Source organism: Terrapene carolina, unplaced genomic scaffold (genome assembly GCF_002925995.2).
Source record: "Terrapene carolina triunguis isolate 2854851 unplaced genomic scaffold, T_m_triunguis-2.0 Scaffold69, whole genome shotgun sequence".
NCBI classification, from domain to species: domain Eukaryota; kingdom Metazoa; phylum Chordata; order Testudines; family Emydidae; genus Terrapene; species Terrapene triunguis.
Window position 1 is genome coordinate 11,558,052 of NW_020664420.1, and position 19,173 is coordinate 11,577,224.

General features: G+C 40.7%; 1 protein-coding gene across 1 annotated transcript in view; it reads left to right on the forward strand.

The window, feature by feature from the left end:
* Positions 1-19,173, forward strand: part of DCC (DCC netrin 1 receptor) — a 902,832-nt gene that overhangs the window by 540,269 nt on the left and 343,390 nt on the right. Inside the window, exons 6-7 of the mRNA XM_026649009.1 lie at positions 5,612-5,766; positions 8,149-8,269. Of these exons, the coding sequence (XP_026504794.1) occupies positions 5,612-5,766; positions 8,149-8,269 (276 nt within the window). The remainder of the gene's footprint in view (positions 1-5,611; positions 5,767-8,148; positions 8,270-19,173) is intronic.

Genomic DNA, 19,173 nt, shown 5'->3' on the forward strand with positions numbered 1-19,173 from the left:
AGAAAAAAAGGAAGGAGAGAAGAACCTATTTTCTATTCTAATCATTTAGGGTTACCATACGTCCGTATTTTACCGGACATGTCCAGGTTTTTGGTTCTTAAATGGCCGTCTGGGAGGAATTTTTAAATATCTAAAAACATCCGGGATTTTGCCATTACTATTTTTCCCCAAAGAAGAGTTGATCATTCAAGAAAGAAAGTGAATGTTGATCACTCCAGAGAGTTCCCACTTTCCCCCCTAGCTCCCAGCGCTGGGAGGGAGTGGGGAGAAGGGAGAATGCGGTGTGCTCAGGGGAGGAGGTGGGGCCGGGGAGGGGATTTGGGGAAGGGGTCCAATGGGGCAGGGAGGGGGCAGAGTTGGGGTGGGAACTTTCAGGAAGGGGTTGGAATGGGGGCGGGGAAGGGGTGGAGTTGGGGCCAGGCCGGGGGCCCCCGTGGAGTCTCCTCTTTTTTGAATGTTCAAATATGGTAACCCTATTCTAATCTATCACTGGGGTATATGATTGCCTACCAAGAGTTCATTAAAAAGAAGCATCTGCCCCATGTAGTTCTTCTTTCTCTCTCCCTCTTGTGAGGAGGAAATAGTCTGTGGATTAAAAAAGTTTCTGCTGCTGTGTGTTTTTATTAAAGTATGCCTCACACTTAGAGTGAAAAGTGGTGAGATGTGTGGTGGTTCTGAGATGCTGCAGGAGCTCATTCCATCCTTCGATGGCCCCTCAGAAAGATCTGAGTCCTGCATAAATGAGCTTTGCTCTTCCAGCAGAGCATTCTCTTATACCAGAGAAGAGCCATGGTTCTTGATCAGAACATCTAGCCCAGTATCCTGTCTTCTGACATTGTCCAGTGCCAGATGCTTCAGAGGGAATGAACATAATAGGGCACTTTCAAGCGATCCATCCCCTGTCATCTGCTCCCAGGTTCTGGCAGTTGGAGGTTTAGGAACACCCATAGCATGGGGTTGCATTCCTGATCATCTTAACTAATAGCCATTGATGAACTTATCTAATTCTTTTTTAACCCAGTTATACTTTTGGTTTTCAGAACATCCCATGGCAATGAGTTTCACAGGTTAACTGTGCATTGTGTGAAGAAGTACTTCCTTATGCTTGTCTTAAACTTGCTGTCTATTAATTTCATTGAGTGACCTGTAGTTCTTGTTATGTGATGGGGTAAAAAACACTTCCCTATTCACTTTCTCCACACCATTCATAATTTTATAGTCATCTACCATATTCCCCCTTAGTCATCTCTTTTCTAAACCAAACAGCCCCAGTTTTTTAAATCCCTCCTCATATGGAAGCTGTTCCGTACTTCTAATCCTTCTTGTTGCCCTTCTCTGTACTTTTCCCAATTTTAATATCTCTTTCGTAAAATGGGATGAACAAAGTATTCAAGGTGTGGGCGTACCATGGATTTATATAGTGGAATTATAATATTTTGTGTTTTAGTATCTGTGTCTTTCCTAATGGTTCCTAGCATTCTGTTAGCTTTTTTGACTGCAACTTCACATTGAGTAAATCTTTTCAGGGAACTATCCACAATGACTCCAAGACCTTTCTTGAGTTGTAACAGCAAACGTAGACACTGTCCATTTGTATGTGTAGTTACGATTATTTTTTCCAATGTGCATTACTTTGCACATATCAACATAGAATCTCATCTGATATTTTGTCATCCAGTCACCCCATTCAGCTTTAGACTTAACAATCTTGAGTAATTTTGTATCGTCTCCAGTTTTTGCCACCTCACTGCTTACCCTGTTTTCCAGATCATTTATAAATATGTTGAATGTCACAGGTCCAAGTACAGATCCTTAGGGGACCACTCTGTTTACCTCTCTCCATCGTGAAAAATTATTCCTACCCTTTGTTTCCTATCTTTTAAACAGTTACTGATCCATAAGAGGGCCTTCCCTCTTATCCCTTGACTGCTTAGTTTGTTTAAGGGCCTATGGTGAAGGACCCTGTCAAAGACTTTCTGAAAGTCCAAGTACACTATATCCACTGGATTACCCGTGTCCACATGCTTGTTGACAGCCTCTAAGAATTCTAATAGCTGGTGAGGCATGATTGCCCTTACAAAAGCTATGCTGACTCTTCCCCAACATATCATGTTTATCTGTGTCTCAGATAATTGTGTTCTTTCCTATAGTTTTGATCAATTTGCCTGGTAGTGAAGTTAGGCTTACCAGCCTGTAATTGTCAGGATCAGCGCTGGAGCCTTTTTAAAAAATTGGGATTACGTTAGCTACCCCGGTTCTGGGCCTTGTTCTTTTAGGTATCCCTGATCATTAAGCACCCTGACTGAGCTGCGGGGGAGGTAGAGAAGAAACTGGGGAAAGGACAAGGACAGGCTAGAGGGGTGTAACACATCTCGAGGTGCCTGGGATAGTGAGTCACCATGTTACCCCCCATCTTAGAGAGAGAGAGAGAGAGAGAGAGAGAGAGAGAGAGACTTGCTGGTGCTAAACTGGGTGTCAGCTCCCTGACACCACCAGCCAATTAGTCACCCAAATAATCTCCTCATGGCTCTGCCAGCTCTTACTTTGCCTTGCAGGTTAACATCTGGTGTACCCCAGTCTCCAAGCTTCTCTGAAGCATCTGTCTGTAATGTCCAGCCCCTATCACTGGACACTCACAGTAATTTGTGAGTCCCGAGAGAACAGCATACACACAGCTTGATTGGTACAACTCCAGATCATGGATATATATGGCTATAGTGAAACAATCCTACATTTATTATCAAAGATTAAGATTTAAGAAATAATGAGTAAGGATACAGAAATGGTTACACATATAATGAAAAAACATAAAATGCAGTCCTAGGTCTACACATATTAATGGTTACCTCTCCTATTTAATAAAGTAGATTTTGTCCCAAGAGTTCAGTCTTTGACAGAGCTTCTGGTTTTCAGTCATAACCAGGATCCAAGTTTTCATGAACCACCCATACCATTCAAGGGATTTCCTCCATGATTGGATAACAAAGTGCTTTACTTGTCCCCTAGTTAGAGCCCTTCTGTTGTTTGTTCTTCCATGTGCTGACCCCAGTGTTGACATCATATCCTCATGGTGACTTGGAATGCAAATGTAGCTCTTATTGTGTTTGACTTACAATGCTTAATTTACATCAAAGATAGGAGTAGGTGAATAGACATGCTTTTGTCTGGCAGAAAACCTGTTTATTACCTTTGCCTTGTTACATGGTTTAAAATATATTTTAGTAGGTACACATAACTTACACAAAAACAACAAGGAGTCCTTGTGGCACCTTAGAGACTAACAAATTTATTTGGGCATAAGCTTTCATTGGCTATAACCCACTTCAACTCCTCGTTGTTTTTGCTGATACAGACTAACACGGCTACCCCTCTATAACTTACACACCACCTATAGATACATCTCACAATGCTTATGATGACTAGTGTGTCACTGTGACTTTCATTTAATCCCTTAATGACATTATCTGGGGATAAATGATATCAAAGTGTCATGTTAGATGTAGTGAGTTTATCAGGTCTGATAGGAGTTGCTGTTATGGTGAGAAGTTCTGAGGGTTTCAAGGGTCCTGGGCAGAAGAGTCTATAACTCCTAGATAATATTCCCCTCGGAACCTGCAGTGGAACATAAGATTCCTGAGTCACAACATTACTTCCTTTGTTGCACAAGTTGAAGGTATGTAGTAAGTGAGGCAGGAGATTGCAGGAAGAGTAAGGATGGACTCATGGCTAAGGCAATTAAATGCCAGCCTGGAGAATTGGATTCTATCTCTGCCTGCCACAGATTTCCTATGTGATTTTGGATAAGTCACTTAAGCAAAACTTTTCACAGGTGGCCACAGTGTTCTTCATTTTATGGGTGGCCAACTTGAGACCCTGAGGTCTAATTTGCAGAAGTGCTGAGCACTCACAACTGCAATAGACCGTCCGTGAGAGCTGAGTTTTAAACATGTAAAGTGCTATATAGTGCTGTGTACTCTGAAAAAATCAGATCGCAAGTTGGGCAATCAAAATTATTGGACACTTTTGACCTTTAATTTCTTGGTATCGCAGCTCCCCATCTGTGAAATGGGGATACTCGCCCCTCACCTCACAGGGATGTTATGAAAATTAATTCATTAATTTGAAATGCACAGAAATTATAGTGATGAGTGCCGTAGAAAAGCCCAGGAGGAAATTTGTAAGGTCTGGGTCTTAATAATATGCAGTAAATAAGCCTGCAGTGGAATTTCGGTAGTGGTTTAGAGACAATCCACTATGTCAATGTGGGCAGCCACAAGCTATGACACACATTGTTGAGAACTGCAACTGAGGTCTTTGTGCCTTGAACATCCTTGATAAGAACACTGTGACTTGGCGTGACCAGATTGCGTATGCCAAATAAATAATAAAAAGGCACAGGGCCACATGTTGAACAATGAGGAGAAAACAAAATACTGAATAACAGCTAATAAAGTGAGTCACATCCATTCTGTGCACTAAAAGAAGCAGGAGACCTGTGGTCATTTAATTAAATACACAATCATAATGTATAAGCACAAGGAGTCAAATTCTTTCTGTTATTTTCTAACTTTTGAGTGCTCGATTTTCACAACGTGAACAGTCTTTTCATGTCAGTTGTTCTCTCCCCCCCCCCTTTAATGGATTTGGATATATTATAAATCAGACATTGGAAATGGTTGCTTGAGAAATACAATTGCATTTTCTGTTCAAACGAGAAGTCATGGATGCTACCTAGAAATGAATGTAATCTGGCTTCCTAGCAACTATGAATATTCAAAATAGTGAACATTGTTCCCCTGTGAAAGCTGATGAACTGTATGTGAATTGTTTTTTCTGTGACAGGGAGCTCATTAGAAATTTGATGTTATTAGCAGTTTTCCTCAAATTGCAAATCTCCATCATACCAGTATTATGGTAATGATGAAATTAAATTAAATTAGCATATCGTATACCATACTGCAAAAGTGGGAATACATTATAGTAATACAAGGCAACAGATAATTGCTATCTTAATAAGAATTTGTCTTCAGCAAAGATAAGTCAGATTGTTTCTTCTTTCTATCATCATGGACAAAATTCATTCTTATTAGTGAAATCCTCATATTTTGTAAATCCAGTCACAAGTTCCACTTGGTTATATGAAACTGTTTTCTCAAGCCTAAATATACTTCATTCTGCACTGATAGTCAATGTACTTGTCTAAAAGCTACCTACCTGCATATTAATGTGCACGTCACGTTTGTGCATGCTTTTGGCACCTGATCCATTGAATGAGCTTTGGATCAGGCCCCTGGTTACTCAAGGTGCTTATTGTGTATATTTCACACAAATCTTACCTTACCTTTCACACAAATCTTCACTCCATACTGGGTTCTCAAGCTTCCTTTTTTGCAAAAATCATATGAGTGTTAAACTGTATTCACTAAAATAAATGTTTTCCCTAGTATTTGATTTAAAAAAAAAACCGGAGGGTTTGGGGAAATAATTTGATTTGCAGATATGTTTTCTATTTGTGTCTAATATTTTCCAGGCCTAGTGAAATTATTGGGTTGCTAAATTTACATTCACATCCACTCACTACTTGTTTTGGTTTTTATCTCTCCCCTTGCAGTTCCTCCATGGTTTTTAAATCACCCTTCAAACCTCTATGCCTATGAAAGTATGGACATTGAGTTTGAATGTGCTGTCTCTGGTAAGCCTGTCCCTACCGTGGATTGGATCAAGAATGGAGAAGTGGTCATTCCTAGTGATTATTTTCAGATAGTGGTAATTATCTGACTTTTATCATTGCAAATTCAGTATTTGACTTAAAGTATGTTTTTATTTCTGATTTGTTCATTCTTTTCATAACCAGTGTTTTAACTAGTTTAGCAGAAGCAGGAAACATCTAAGCAAAACAGATCAAATCTCTCTTGCCTCCTGGTGGACAAAGGGGATATGGCACCAGAGTGCTCTATTACGGTCTGACCCAAAGCCCATTGAAGTCTTCCCACTGATTCCACTGGGATTTGGATCAGGCCCTTACTCTTTCGTTCAACAGTGGTTTAGATTTTTGTTAAGGATCTCCTCAAGCACAGAACATTGACCATAACTTCATGTCACATTTTCAATTAAATTATTATTATTTATCACTTGTTATTGATAAAGTGCCATCCGCGTCACGTATGATGCTTTACTACAGACAAAAAATGATGAATCCACGCTCTGAAGAAATTACACTTTCAGACATAAGTTAGTAAGGGATGACAAAGGGAAGGAAGTGAATGTGGGAGGATGAAGAATACAACAGTGGTCAATCATCAACTGTGCTTATTGTTAAATGCACACCTTCTTAGTCTGTCCTTTTAAAAATAGATATGTTTAAATTTGAAGATAGCGGATCAACAATTACAATGGAGGTTAGTGATACTTGACACATCTGCATGAGCAAAGGGGTAACACCTTTCTAGCTAGAGAAAACAGGCTGTGAGCCACAATGCAACAGTGGGGATAAACTCGGACAAAGGGGAAACAGGGCTTAATATCCTCAAGCCTCTGTTTTAAGGATACACTACTGTACACATTTTAAGTAATCATAAGTGAGAAAGGTAGATATCTTAAAAGGGAGCTAACAAATGCCATCTGGAATTCACAGACGTGTGCAGATCTTGCAGTTTCTTAGCATTTTCTTCCCCTGTGTAATTTCATTTGGCGTTAAAAGTGAAACAGATATTTCTGCCACAGGTATGACATTCAGCTGGCATCCCTCCCTACATTTTTTTCAAATCTGTTTTAGAACATATTTGCAGAACTTGATCTTTCAGTGACGATCCATCAGTGTCTTCAAATGCAAAGTATTTTCACCACAGTTAAATTAATAATGATAATGGTCATTTGACATGTATACAATTTTGTCGCCAAAGCACATAATTGATAGTGTGATATCATGTCACATTCCCATCTTTTATTACACAAATAGCATTATATGTGAGGCATTAAAAGTTAAACATCAATGGTGGAATTTTCAAAAGCATTGGCCTAACTACTCTCATGAAAGTCAACGAGAGTTTTATCATTGATTTCAATGGGAGCAGAGTTGAGACCCTGCAGAGTGCTTCGGAAAATCCCATCCCTAATATGTCTATCTTTTGTTACAGCATGATAAAAATATCCACAGGCCATGAGATAATATTTTTCTTTTGATGACTTTGGCATAAGAAGGTTAGCATGTCTCATTCATATAGATCAGATTGCAATATTTAGTACCAATTTCCTAGTGAATGCACATTCTAATCAATAAAATGGACTACGTTCCTGTAAATTAAACATCTTCCAATGAATAAAGGTTGGTTTTTACCATATTTTTCTTGTGGAGAAGATTTACTCAGTTATATGGAATCACAAGTTCGTGTTACTTTATGCAGCATCACTGTTTGTTATGAGGATCAGACAGCAATAAATGTACTTGCCAAAGAATGGAAAGTCCCTTTATTATTATTATAATGGGGAGGGGAATTATCCTTTCAATTTTTATTTCCTGAAGAAATATTTATAGCAAGGGAATCTCTCTTGCAGCCTTTTCTTATGCAAAGAATTGTCCCTTAGAAGCCAACATTTGCCACGTCACTTAATTCTGCTTGTGATAGCAGTAGCTAAAACTGAAATCCTGCGCACCAGCAGCACACATTGAGTAACTCTTCTGTTCTTTGGGTCTCATGTCATGATGTAGGATCTGACCTTCAGAATGCTGTTTGTACACAAGGTACAAAAGTTGGAAGTTCTTTTATATCTCCCCTGCTGCAAAGAGCCAACACAAAGCCCTATTCACCACTCAAGTCCCACTCTAGCTTTTAATATGGGGTTTAACTGTTGCATAGGGTGTTGGGCTAGCCCTCCTCTGTACCCGAGTGAATAAGGGCACAAGCACCATCCTTGTAACAGAGTGGTGCAAAGAGAACAAAAGGAATCAGTTGATTCCAATGAACGTGCATTTTATTACAATCCACTGGAGTCAAAGACAATATGAACGGAGGCTGAGGTTTCCTAATACTCTCTGCTCTTGTTTCACAAACAAAATATTGTTGAAGCTCCTTAACAAGTGATGTTCAGTTTGACAGTTTTGTCTAATTATTTCCCTCCCCTTCCCCTCTCCCCTCTTTGTCTCTCTAGGGTGGCAGCAACTTGCGGATTCTGGGCCTCGTAAAGTCAGATGAAGGTTTTTACCAGTGTGTAGCTGAAAATGATGCTGGGAATGCACAGACCAGTGCACAGCTAATCATCCCTGAGCCGGGTAAGATACAAAGGACACAGAGAATCATATCAGCGATTAATACAATTAGCATAAATCCTAGTTGGGCACCTACTATTCCCCCCTTCTCCCCCCCCCCCCGCCTTCATACTCAGGCATGTTAAAAAATATTTAGCTAGCTGGATGGCTTGACTTATAACAGTGTGTTCCTTCTTAGCACTAGGGGAGACGCAGGTCTGTCTTGGTGTAACCTTGAGACTCTCTGTCACTGGGACAATTACAGATGCTAGGTGCATCCCAGAAGTGACACTGGAGGTCAGAATCTCAGCATGAAAAATCAAAGACGGTGTCTTCCCTTTCAACCACTGGGTTCATCTTGCTGAAATATGAGAAGAGGCTGGGGATTATAAAGGGCCAGGGGGAGAGTGTGTGTGTGGGGGTGGGAGATGGAAGAAACAGTCCATACGGAATGGAGAATAAAATACTGTATGGCTCCACATTGAACACTCAGAATATTTGTCATAGGGGAAAAGGTAGGTGAAATTTAGCACTGTGATGGCGGGGGTAGCAAAGAGTCCTGATTGAAAGGCTGGTGTCTCTTATACATCAAGGGAACAAAGGTGTGTTTCTGTGGCACAGAAATGAATAGTTTCACAAGAATTATAAACTGTCCTTTCTTGTGACAATACTGGTGGGGTTTGTTTCTTTATGGAATATTAAACTGTAAATACATAAAAACGATGTATTCATTTTAAACCAGATAAGGTAAAACATTTATAAATGCCTTTAAGGTGCTTTCTGTGTTTTATAGGATAGTCGTTTACTTGAAGTGGGTTCTGCTGTATTTGTTAATTATGTAGAATTGTGGAATATTCAGAACTATAGGCTACATCTACACTTGGAGCTAGGGATGTGATTCCCAGCCCTGTAGAAATACTTGCGCTAGCTCTCACTGAGCTAGTGTGCTAAAAATAGCAGTGTAGCTGCGGTAGTACGACAAGTGATGAGGAGTGTCATGGGCTAGACACCTCCAGTACAAACCCACCTGGACCCCATAGGTACATATTTGGGGTGGCTGCCCATGCGGTCATAACTATGCCACTATTTTTAGTATGCTGGCTCAATGAGAGCTAGCACAGGTATGTCTTTGCGAGCCGGGAATCACCACCCTAGCTTGTAGCGTAGATGCAGCCATAGTTCGTTCACACCCTGACCTGGACTGGAAAAAGTAGAAAATTGGTAGTTCATAGTTGTTGATAGATTTTAAAACCAGAAGGGACCACTTTGATCATCTTGTTTGACCTGTTTTATAGCCCATGCTATAGAATTTGGTTTGAAAAGTGTGCACAGAATTATTTTAAAATTGTTAAGCTTTACTTAAACTCTGCCATTATTTGAAAAAACAGCGTTCTCCAGTAATGGCCCATAACTTCAGTAACACACCCACCCACTGTAGTGTTTTAGACTAGTAATATGGAACACTCTAATAACATTGTAATGTGTTGTTAAAGACCATTGATTTCCTGAAAGGCTTTGATGCTGCAAGCCTTTGTCCTGTGGGCAGTAATATGCCAGGTAGATGCACTGTAATGCAAATGCAAGCGGTAACTCCAGGTGGGCACAACCAAGGTTAACTGCTAGGTCCAATGCTCCTCACTGAGTAGTTGTAAGTCTCCAGTCCCTGGCATAGCATTTCCCTTACAACAAGTACACACGGTAAACAGAAAAGGGAACAGGACCAATGTCCTTTCTCTATGTTTGTTCCTGAGTACAGAATGAATGACTGCCTGAGCTCAAATTTTAAACCTCTTAGCAGTTTGTCACTCCCATTCCCTCTCCCTTGCTATCCAATCCCTCCTTCATTCACTCATTCTTTCTCCGACCAACCCATGTCCAAAATGAAACACCAGCAGCATCTGGGGAAGGCATGGATCACTTCCCAGCCCGCACCCCGAGCCAGCTTCCTTGTGCAATAATCCCCCACTGTGAACTGTGCCTGCTACCAGGGGATGCAGCTACGCAATGACATTGCTTAATGGGAACCCTGGACAGCAGCACGATTTTCATCCTCATTGTGCTAATGAGACGCTTCACTGTGCAACTCTCCTCTTAGACCTGACTCATGCTATTAATAGACTGGATGTCTGCACAGCAGGATCAGGCTACCCTTGTGCTCCCTGTATGGCTCATCACTTTTTACTTGGCCTTTATGCGCTCAGCACTCTGCACCCGGACAGTGCAGAATCAAGCCAGATGAGTATTTCTCCCCTTCTGTGCAGAGTCACCAATGGCTAGAAAAGGTGCTACCTTTCCTTTGGGGGAAACATGAACATAAGAAGGTGCTTAAAGAAAAAACCTTGGCACAGTAACTATACATAGTACATAACCCCACTGATATTTAAGATGGGCAGCTGGGATCAGAACGATCCTAAAAATAAGTTCATCCCGATTAAACATCATAATGGGAGGAAAAGAGGTTTTTTTGTGGGGGGAAGGGTTTGATTTTTTTTTAAAGCTGAATCTTGCATTTAGCTCATGCTTCTGGAATATATTTAGACAGGTGCAACCCTGGAGAAAAGGGGCCATCGTGAACTGTAATGTAGTTTTATTTCTCAATAGGACCAGTCTAAAGGAAATGGGATAATTCATTACTGTTTCCACGTAGATGTTCAAATGCTGTCAGTAAATTCTGTACTTTTGGTCAGTGTTTATTATGTTTGGCATTGGATTAGAATGAAAGTAAAAGAAAATGAAGACAAAATCCTAAAGAGCTACGGGATACTATTGTAACTGTCTCCATTTCCCTTTATAAATGATGGATTACTTTTTCCTGGCTATTTAATCAGATCTTCAAACAATGCCACTCCAATTCCTCTGAGATGTTGAGAAGGCCAGCATGCACAGATGGCAGAGAAGCCAGCTATAAATACAAATTAAGTGCTGGGGCCGACCATGGTGGGAAGTACATAGCCCTCTCTGTTTAAATTTAGTCAATATACGGTCACCATATCTTTCACACTCAGTATGAGCTCTGCACTGCACAGCTGTTCAGTTTTGGCCTGTCCACAGACCTCAAACTAAGGGTTACCCCTAGCAACCATGACAATCTGCTTCTTGCTAAGGCATAGACAATGACCTGTTAAATCCAGTATTCTCGGTTGGTGAGTATTTACGAGAGCCTAATGAAGTTTCAATATAGTCTTTTATAAAATAGTTATATACCCCCTTTTGTAACCATTAATTTTGAGGGAACAGTGTCCAAGACATGTAAAAGAGCTAACAGAGTTTTCTTTTTCTGATAGCCAGGGTCAGGCTTATCAAAAAGCCCATTAGATAAATTAATACTCTTTTTATTCCCTAAAGTAACATTATGGGGAAAATAAATAGCTGACCATTTTTCCTCCATGAGATTTGTAAAATCATGGGTACTGGCATTTTAGTTAGTTGCTAATATCCTTGGCCAGCCTATGAACTTAAAATTAGGAGTGTCATCTATTCAATGGCTGATACATAGTCTATTGGAGATATCCAGTATAGTGTCTAGTAGGGGGTAAATCCGAAAAGCTTATAATTCTTTTCTGTCTCTAGTTACTATGATCCTGCTCTGATACCAAATCTTGCTGTTGTCATTACACAAACATGCAGCTTGTTCATCTGATTCTGACCTGACTGAACAGCAGTTACTCCTGGTTTCCAGGAATAACGCCACCCATGTCAACTATAAAACCAGTGTGAGATCTGATTCAGACCCATAAATTATGTTCAGTGTAAATACTATGGTATGCTGAGTTGAAACTAGACAACACTGAAATGAGTAATGCAAGCTAATGGGTAGTGAGTTTACACAGATTATAACCTTTACTTCTAGAATTCCAGATGGGTTATAAAATGTTAAATGCTATTTAAATATATATTGGTTAGACATTGGGGAGCAAGGGAGCCTCCTGGGAAAATTAACTGAAATTATAGCTTTTAGCTGAGATTATAGTTATGGAGGCATTGTATTTAACATTATGTTATGAACTGTATGAGATAGAAATATGATATATGCATAGTCTATAATACATGGATTACTCAACAAATTGAAGTCTAGGACTTTGGACTATAGGATACTTTGGGAAAATAAATTTTGGTTTAGGGTTCTTTTTCTTTCATTTCATCATCTTTGAAATACATATTGGAGAAATTGCTCTTCTTTCCATAATGAAAGTGGACCTTCTATAATCTGTAGGATCTGCAGCTAGAGGTTTGCTAGAATAAAGTCCCCTGTATGTACTTCATAAAGAGAACAGGATGGTTAATAATGAAGTTTTTGTTAGTGAATTGTTTATTTTTAGAACTTAAAAAACATTATTTGTACGTCTAAAAAATGAAACATGATGGACATGCATAACTGCAGATATGATGGACATGATCCCAGAGGAAAATTCTCCCCAAAGAACTTGCAAACAATTATTTTCATACTTTCACTCAGATTGATCCTTCAAATAGCTTGGCGGGGGAGGGGAGGAAGCAGTGGGAGGAGAATTATTTACTCCATAGTGTGCAAGAACAGATAAAGAAACTAGCCAATATAATCCTGAAATAATCAACTCACATAAATGGATAATTGTCAACCATGTTTCTTTAATAAATTCCTCGCTAGCCAAATTTTAACTTAAGGATATACACTTTACCATGGATGCATGAGAATATTATTTACCATTGGGAGCTCCAGGCATTATAAGAAGTAGCTAACTTGAAAACAGAAAGATAAAGAAAATCATCTGAGACATAAAATAACTAGACAACAGGAAAGTATACGGGCTATTTATGTTACACAGGGAGGATATACTGTACTCGAAATATTTTAATAATCAGTTATTGTGTGTCCATTCACTGCTACAGGAAATGGGAGAGGCAGTTTCAAACTACAGACTATGGAGCATTGAGGGTTATAAAGAAAACTTTTGGCAAGCTTTACTTCAATTTCACAATTTCAGATGTTTATATCTGAAATGTTGTAACCGTGGGGGTCCTGACGCAAAACGGGATCATGGGGGCAGAGGGGTTGCAAAGCTTGTAGGGGCGTCCCAAGATTGCCACCCTCACTTCTGTGCTGGGCTCTAAAAGCAATACCCTCCAAGCTTCCTGCAGTTAGAGTTCCTGGAGGCAGAGGTGGATAGGATCTCCCCCATGCTGCTGGGAGTGCCCCAGCCAGGGGCTCGTAGCTGCTAGTCCATGCCAGAGACAGATTAAGGCAGGGACCCCTGCCAATTTGCCCTTCCCCCCAGGAAAAATGGGTGCCCCAGCCCTGGAAGAAGCCCCAGGGCAGAAGCCCCTAATGGATCACCCCAAGCCCTGGGAGGTGCCGCCAGGGGAGGAAGCCCAGTGTCTGGGCTGCCCCAGATGGAGCAGCGGAGGAAGCCTGTTGCCCGATCTTTAGATTGTGTATTAATTATGTTGATTACTTAAGAATCCCCAGTTATTATTTTGAGGGTTGACAGGTTCTTGTCCCAAGGTCAGGCCCAGTATTATTTCAATTATTATATAGTTGAGAACCCCGATGTGCACAGTTGCAACACTCACACTATCGGAACTCTTTTATATTTACAAATATAGTTTATTTAGCACAGTCACAAACACCTCAACTCAGTAAAGTAGATAGAGATACTACAGAATGTACATCTGCACATCCATATACTCACACCATCCCTTGTGGAACAACCTGAAATGTTAGCCCTCATCACCATCACTTTCCCTGTCATCACCAGTGGCCATCATTCTGGCACCTCCCAAGGGCTACATCTCTTTTTCCTACCGCCCCTAGGCTGGGATGCCATTTTTATAATATGTTTTGCTGACACCGCTATGTTCTATGCATATTCAGTAGGGGATTTTCCCCCTTTTCCTTATTTGTATTTCCTCACCTTACTAATGTTGGACTGTCTTTTTTCTATAGATTATTATATCAATGATTTCAACTTATTATCGTAAACGTCAATTAGTTACCATGGCCCTTTTGTGGTTAGGTATCACATTTGTTATTTCTGTCTCAAACGGTTATTTCGGTTCTTTCCAACTTCCATGTTGTGGCGTACCTGTTAAGTTTCATAGGGTATGAACTTAGGAAGCCCCCTATGCCAACGTACTTCAACACATCCTTTATGTTAAAGGTCACAGCCATATATGGATCTTATGCTTTAGCTCATCACCATCTATCTAGGTGAAAGGTCCCAATCGTGTATGCTAACTTTGCATTAGTTCAACATACAGGATGTGGTCTGTAAGTCCCTTGCGTTACAGCCAAAATATAGTCTAATATAAACCTATAAACCTATTCTAATAAAACAAATAATTAAGCCCATAAGAAAATAAGAAACATATAAGAAAAGATACATAGGCAAGCAAACAGGCTAGCCTTAGATATATCTCATGTACATGTTGTGTACGTCAGTTCATTGCCAGGACACTTCTGTAGTTGATTTATGTACCTGTGGTCAGAACGTCACCTTAAATTCTATTTTCATCTCCCCAAATACTTGGGGTTTTCCATTGGGCCATTTATCTGTTCAAAGTTCATAGGCCTCAAGCCTTATGCTAACCTGCTGAAGCTAATGTCTTACAGGATAGAGACCTGTAGGGTTCTTGCATTACTGCTGAATATAATGCAAAGCAGAATATAATGCAAAGCAGTGAATATAATAAAGGCAAGCTGGCCCGCTGGGCTACAAACCCCCAGCAGGAGTGGCAGGGGGCAGAAACCCCGAGCCTGGGCTGCCCCCACCCCAGCTGCAGCCACCAGGAGTGGAAGCCCCTGGGAGGCTATATAACCCTCATTTCTGCGCTGCCTTTGGAGGTGGGTCTGATCTTCCCACCAAGAGTGGCTGTGTAGGGGAAGGACAACTCCTGTCCCTCCGCAGCATGGCCAGACTAGGAGCTAGGAGCCCTCAGATCCCAGCAGCAAGGGAGATTAGATCTCATAGGGGAGGGTTGATTTCATGGTCCATGACACGTTTTTCATGGCCGTTAAATTGGTAGGGCCCTACACTACCCATGCACTAGGTTGCAATGTCTGGAGTGGGAAGCCAGGCCCAGCCCTGTGGGGCAGAAGCTGCCACTCTCAAGCCGCCCCTTACCCCCTTCACTGGGCCTTCCCTCCTAACTAGTCCAGGTTTAGTGTTGCAGTGCTGGGGCAGAGGGTGCGGCTGCAGTTGGTTGTTGCCCCCGTGGTAATTTAGTATAGGGTACTGTGACATCCTGACACCCCAGTATTCACCACTGCCATGTAATTAGGATATGCCTTATACAAAGTATGCCTTGTGAGGTGTCTAAAAGTCTTGATCTGCTAGACAGTAATATCTAGTTGGATTGTATGTGCTATCGTCATATGTGAAGTTATGAAGTTTGGCTATATATGTATTACTGAACATGTTGTGAGGTTGAAAACACCCACAAGCTACCTTTCAGGTATGACAGTAAAAAGGTCAAACAATGTTAATGGTTTATTGAGGAAATGCACACAAGCACAAGGATTACCCCAGGAACTGTGTACAATAGAAACCTCTCAGAGATAGCTCTATGCAATGTTTGACCCAGGTCACAGCAAAAGAGCTTTCCAGAAAGTGAGGAGAAGATATAAAAGGGGGAAAATGACATTATGGGGAGACCTCACTCTCCCTACAACAACACACCTGGAAACACCCGAGGAACAAAGACTGAACTGTGGGAAGTGATGGTCCCAGGCTAGAAGGATGTATGAAAACCTGAGAAAGCCAAGGCAGCTTGTGCCTTAAGAATCTGCCAGCCTGTTTATCATTCAGGGTGAGAATTTGCTAATTTATATCCTACCTATCTAGTATGTTAAACTCACTTTGCGGTTTTTGTTTATTTACTAAGGTCATCTGCTTTGATCTGTTTGCTATCACTTATAACCACTTAAAATCTATCTTTTGTAGTTAATAAATTTATTTTGTTTTGTCTCTAAAACCAATGTGGAACTCATACATGGGGCAGAAAGCTGTTGCATATCTCTCTCCACATTGAGGGAGAGGGCGAATTTTATGAGCTTACGCTGTATGGTTCTCTGTGCAGCGCAAGACGCTACAGTTTTGGGTTTACACTCCAGGGGGGGGTGCACTTGCCTGCTGGGCAATTCCTTAACTGAGCTCTCCCATGCAGAGCTGATCTGTGTGTGCCTACCTGTGTGTGTGCAGGAAGGGGGCTTGAAAGCCTGTCACAGCAGCACAGAGTAAGGGGAACCCAGGCTGGTGGGATAGCAGGGCTCAGTGATGCTACATTGACTCTGTTCTCACTGTTTTTAGCCTTATACTCAAGTTTCCCCATATTTTTCTCAAGGCCAACACATTTAACAGACAAACCCTCATATTTTTCCTCAGAGGAAGGAAGAATGAGCTGGAGTTTGTCATCTGTGATGTGCAAAGGGACCAGAAAAGTTTATAATGCTATTTCCTGTAAGTTAGCCAGAGGTAGAGTGGTACAGGAGGAGGAGGAGTGGGAATTACAAGAGAGCTCTCATAAGCTGCAGTGCATGCTGCAAAAGAATACGTTTTATTGCCTTGCCATCTCATTGTATGTTGACAATACAAACTTTTTCTAGAGGTGTTTTTTGGCAGAGTTGTATGAGTGTGTGGTGTAACCACCACTGGTCACCTCTGGCAGGTGGGAGCTAGGGCCATCTCTCTCAATGCATATACTAATTAATGGCGGGTGTATTAAGAATGTACTATGTCATCATCAAGCCTGGAATCCTGCTTCCATCAGTGGCTACTAACTGAAGCTTCAGGGGAAAGCCAAAAAACCCTAACAACATAAAGCATATAGCCAGGTGTACACTACCATAAATGGGATGGGGAATGGCTTCCTGACCCCATCATGACCTGAGAGCTGATTGCCCTTGTTTAGTATGCATACATAGTGCTGTTCAAGCTTAAAGCACCATATAAGCAGTAATAATAATGATAAATATACATTTTGTTTATGTATTTTATGGCGGCCTTCACCATAATATCATGACTGTGAATTTATAATGAAACCATGCAAAAATGCTAAGTTAGCCAAATACTTTTTGGCTTAAAACATTTCCACTTAAGTTGCCTTGTGACAGAGCACAGCCTAAAATTATCTGTACTGAAAGCCTGATAGAAGATGTGTGCCTTGCTGAAGGCTACCAACTTCAGGCTGTAGCAGGCCATCACAAGGAGCAATTTCCAGAGTCCATTTTCAAAAGTGACTTAATGAGGATAGCTGGTTCAGTGGTGGGAGCACTAGCTTTGCTTTTTGGGAGTCCTTAGGTCAAGTCCTTGCTGTGTCACAGGCTTCCTCTGTGACTGCGGGGAAGTTACTTAGTGTCACTGTGCCTCCATTTGCCATCTGTAAAATGGGAATATTAGCACATCCTTACATTAGAGGGGCGTTATTAAAGATTGTGAGGTTCTCAGATACAACAGTAATGGGCCCATATAAATATATATCTAGGAGCCAAAGTTCCACTGATTCTCAATGAGACTTGGACACCTAAGTCACTTCTGAAAATGGGGTTTAGGGTAACATTTTCAAAAGGTACTTAATTCACTTAGGAACCTTATTCTAGTTGAAAGTTGACAGGACTGAGGCTCCTTAGTCATTTAGACACCTTTTGAAAATTCAAATTTAGAAGATAACAAAGATGAAAACATTAAGGCCCAATAGCAATATAATAGAATTTTACAAACTTTATTCTAAAAACGTAAAGTGTTTAAGAGAGAATCTCCTATCTATAGCTTAGTAGGGACAGTATTATTTATTAAGTTATATACAAATAGTTTAATTTAAAAATAACTATAAAAAAGGTTATGTTTTCCTCTTAAATCGATAGTTCATTCTTAAACCCAGCTACAGAATCTAATGAATATGTTTTTTTTATTTTCTTAATAAATAATACATAATAGTAATAAATAATAGGAGAAAGCTAGAAGGCATTTTGCTAGCACATTGTATTAAGTGATGCTAATTACAATATCCCTTAGTGTATATTGACTTTACATAGTAACTTCAGAAGAATCACAAGATGGAATGAATAAGTGCACAATTAGTCCTAATACTTCAGGATCGGTTAGCATTTAATTTGTTAGGGTAATAGCACTGAATTGACTATCTATGAGTATGAAAAATGATGTACTTCCTAGTCTCATATTAGTTACTTGCAGACAATTAAGTGTAATTATTATCACTTTATATAGGAACTCCTACTATAAATTCAGAGCCTTGTTTTCATTTCATTTAATTTCAACCTTGAAAAAGAAGAAATGTGTTGTGGTGTTAACAAGCATTATGTGGATGACTAGACTGTTATACCCCTGGAAGCCTCATTTCCCAAGGAGGAATTTTTGTGTGCAAAGCAAATGTTTCCTTGAACAGTGTTAGAGGGCTTTCCCTTCACCCTCTCCCCTGGTTCTTGTGGACAGAAAGCAGAAGCCAGACGTCCAAAGTGTAGACAATGAGAAGTTTATTGGGGTTAAGTATCAGCGGGGTAGCCGTGTTAGTCTGGATCTGTAAAAAGCAACAAAGAGTCCTGTGGCACCTTATAGACTAACAAATGTATTGGAGCATAAGCTTTCGTGGGTGAATACCCACTTCGTCAGACTATTGGGGTGAGTTTCCAGCAAACACGTATTCTATAACTCTGACGCCGCAGAGTCTTGTTTCCCAGTGTCCTCAGGAGACATAATTATACTTGAAATGCACGCCCACAGTCCCACCCTTTACAACTTAGTGTCATGTTCCATTTTGGGTCTGGAGTCTTCATTCCACCTCTTTTGTACCCCATGGGAGGGGTAAGGAATGAGGTTGTGCTCCGGTCAGGGACAGGCATTTCTTTGGTCTTTTAGTGTTTTATACTCCCCCCGACCCCCAAGACCCTTCGCCCCTCCCGACCGGTTGCTTAATTTTGCCTTGAGATAGGGGTT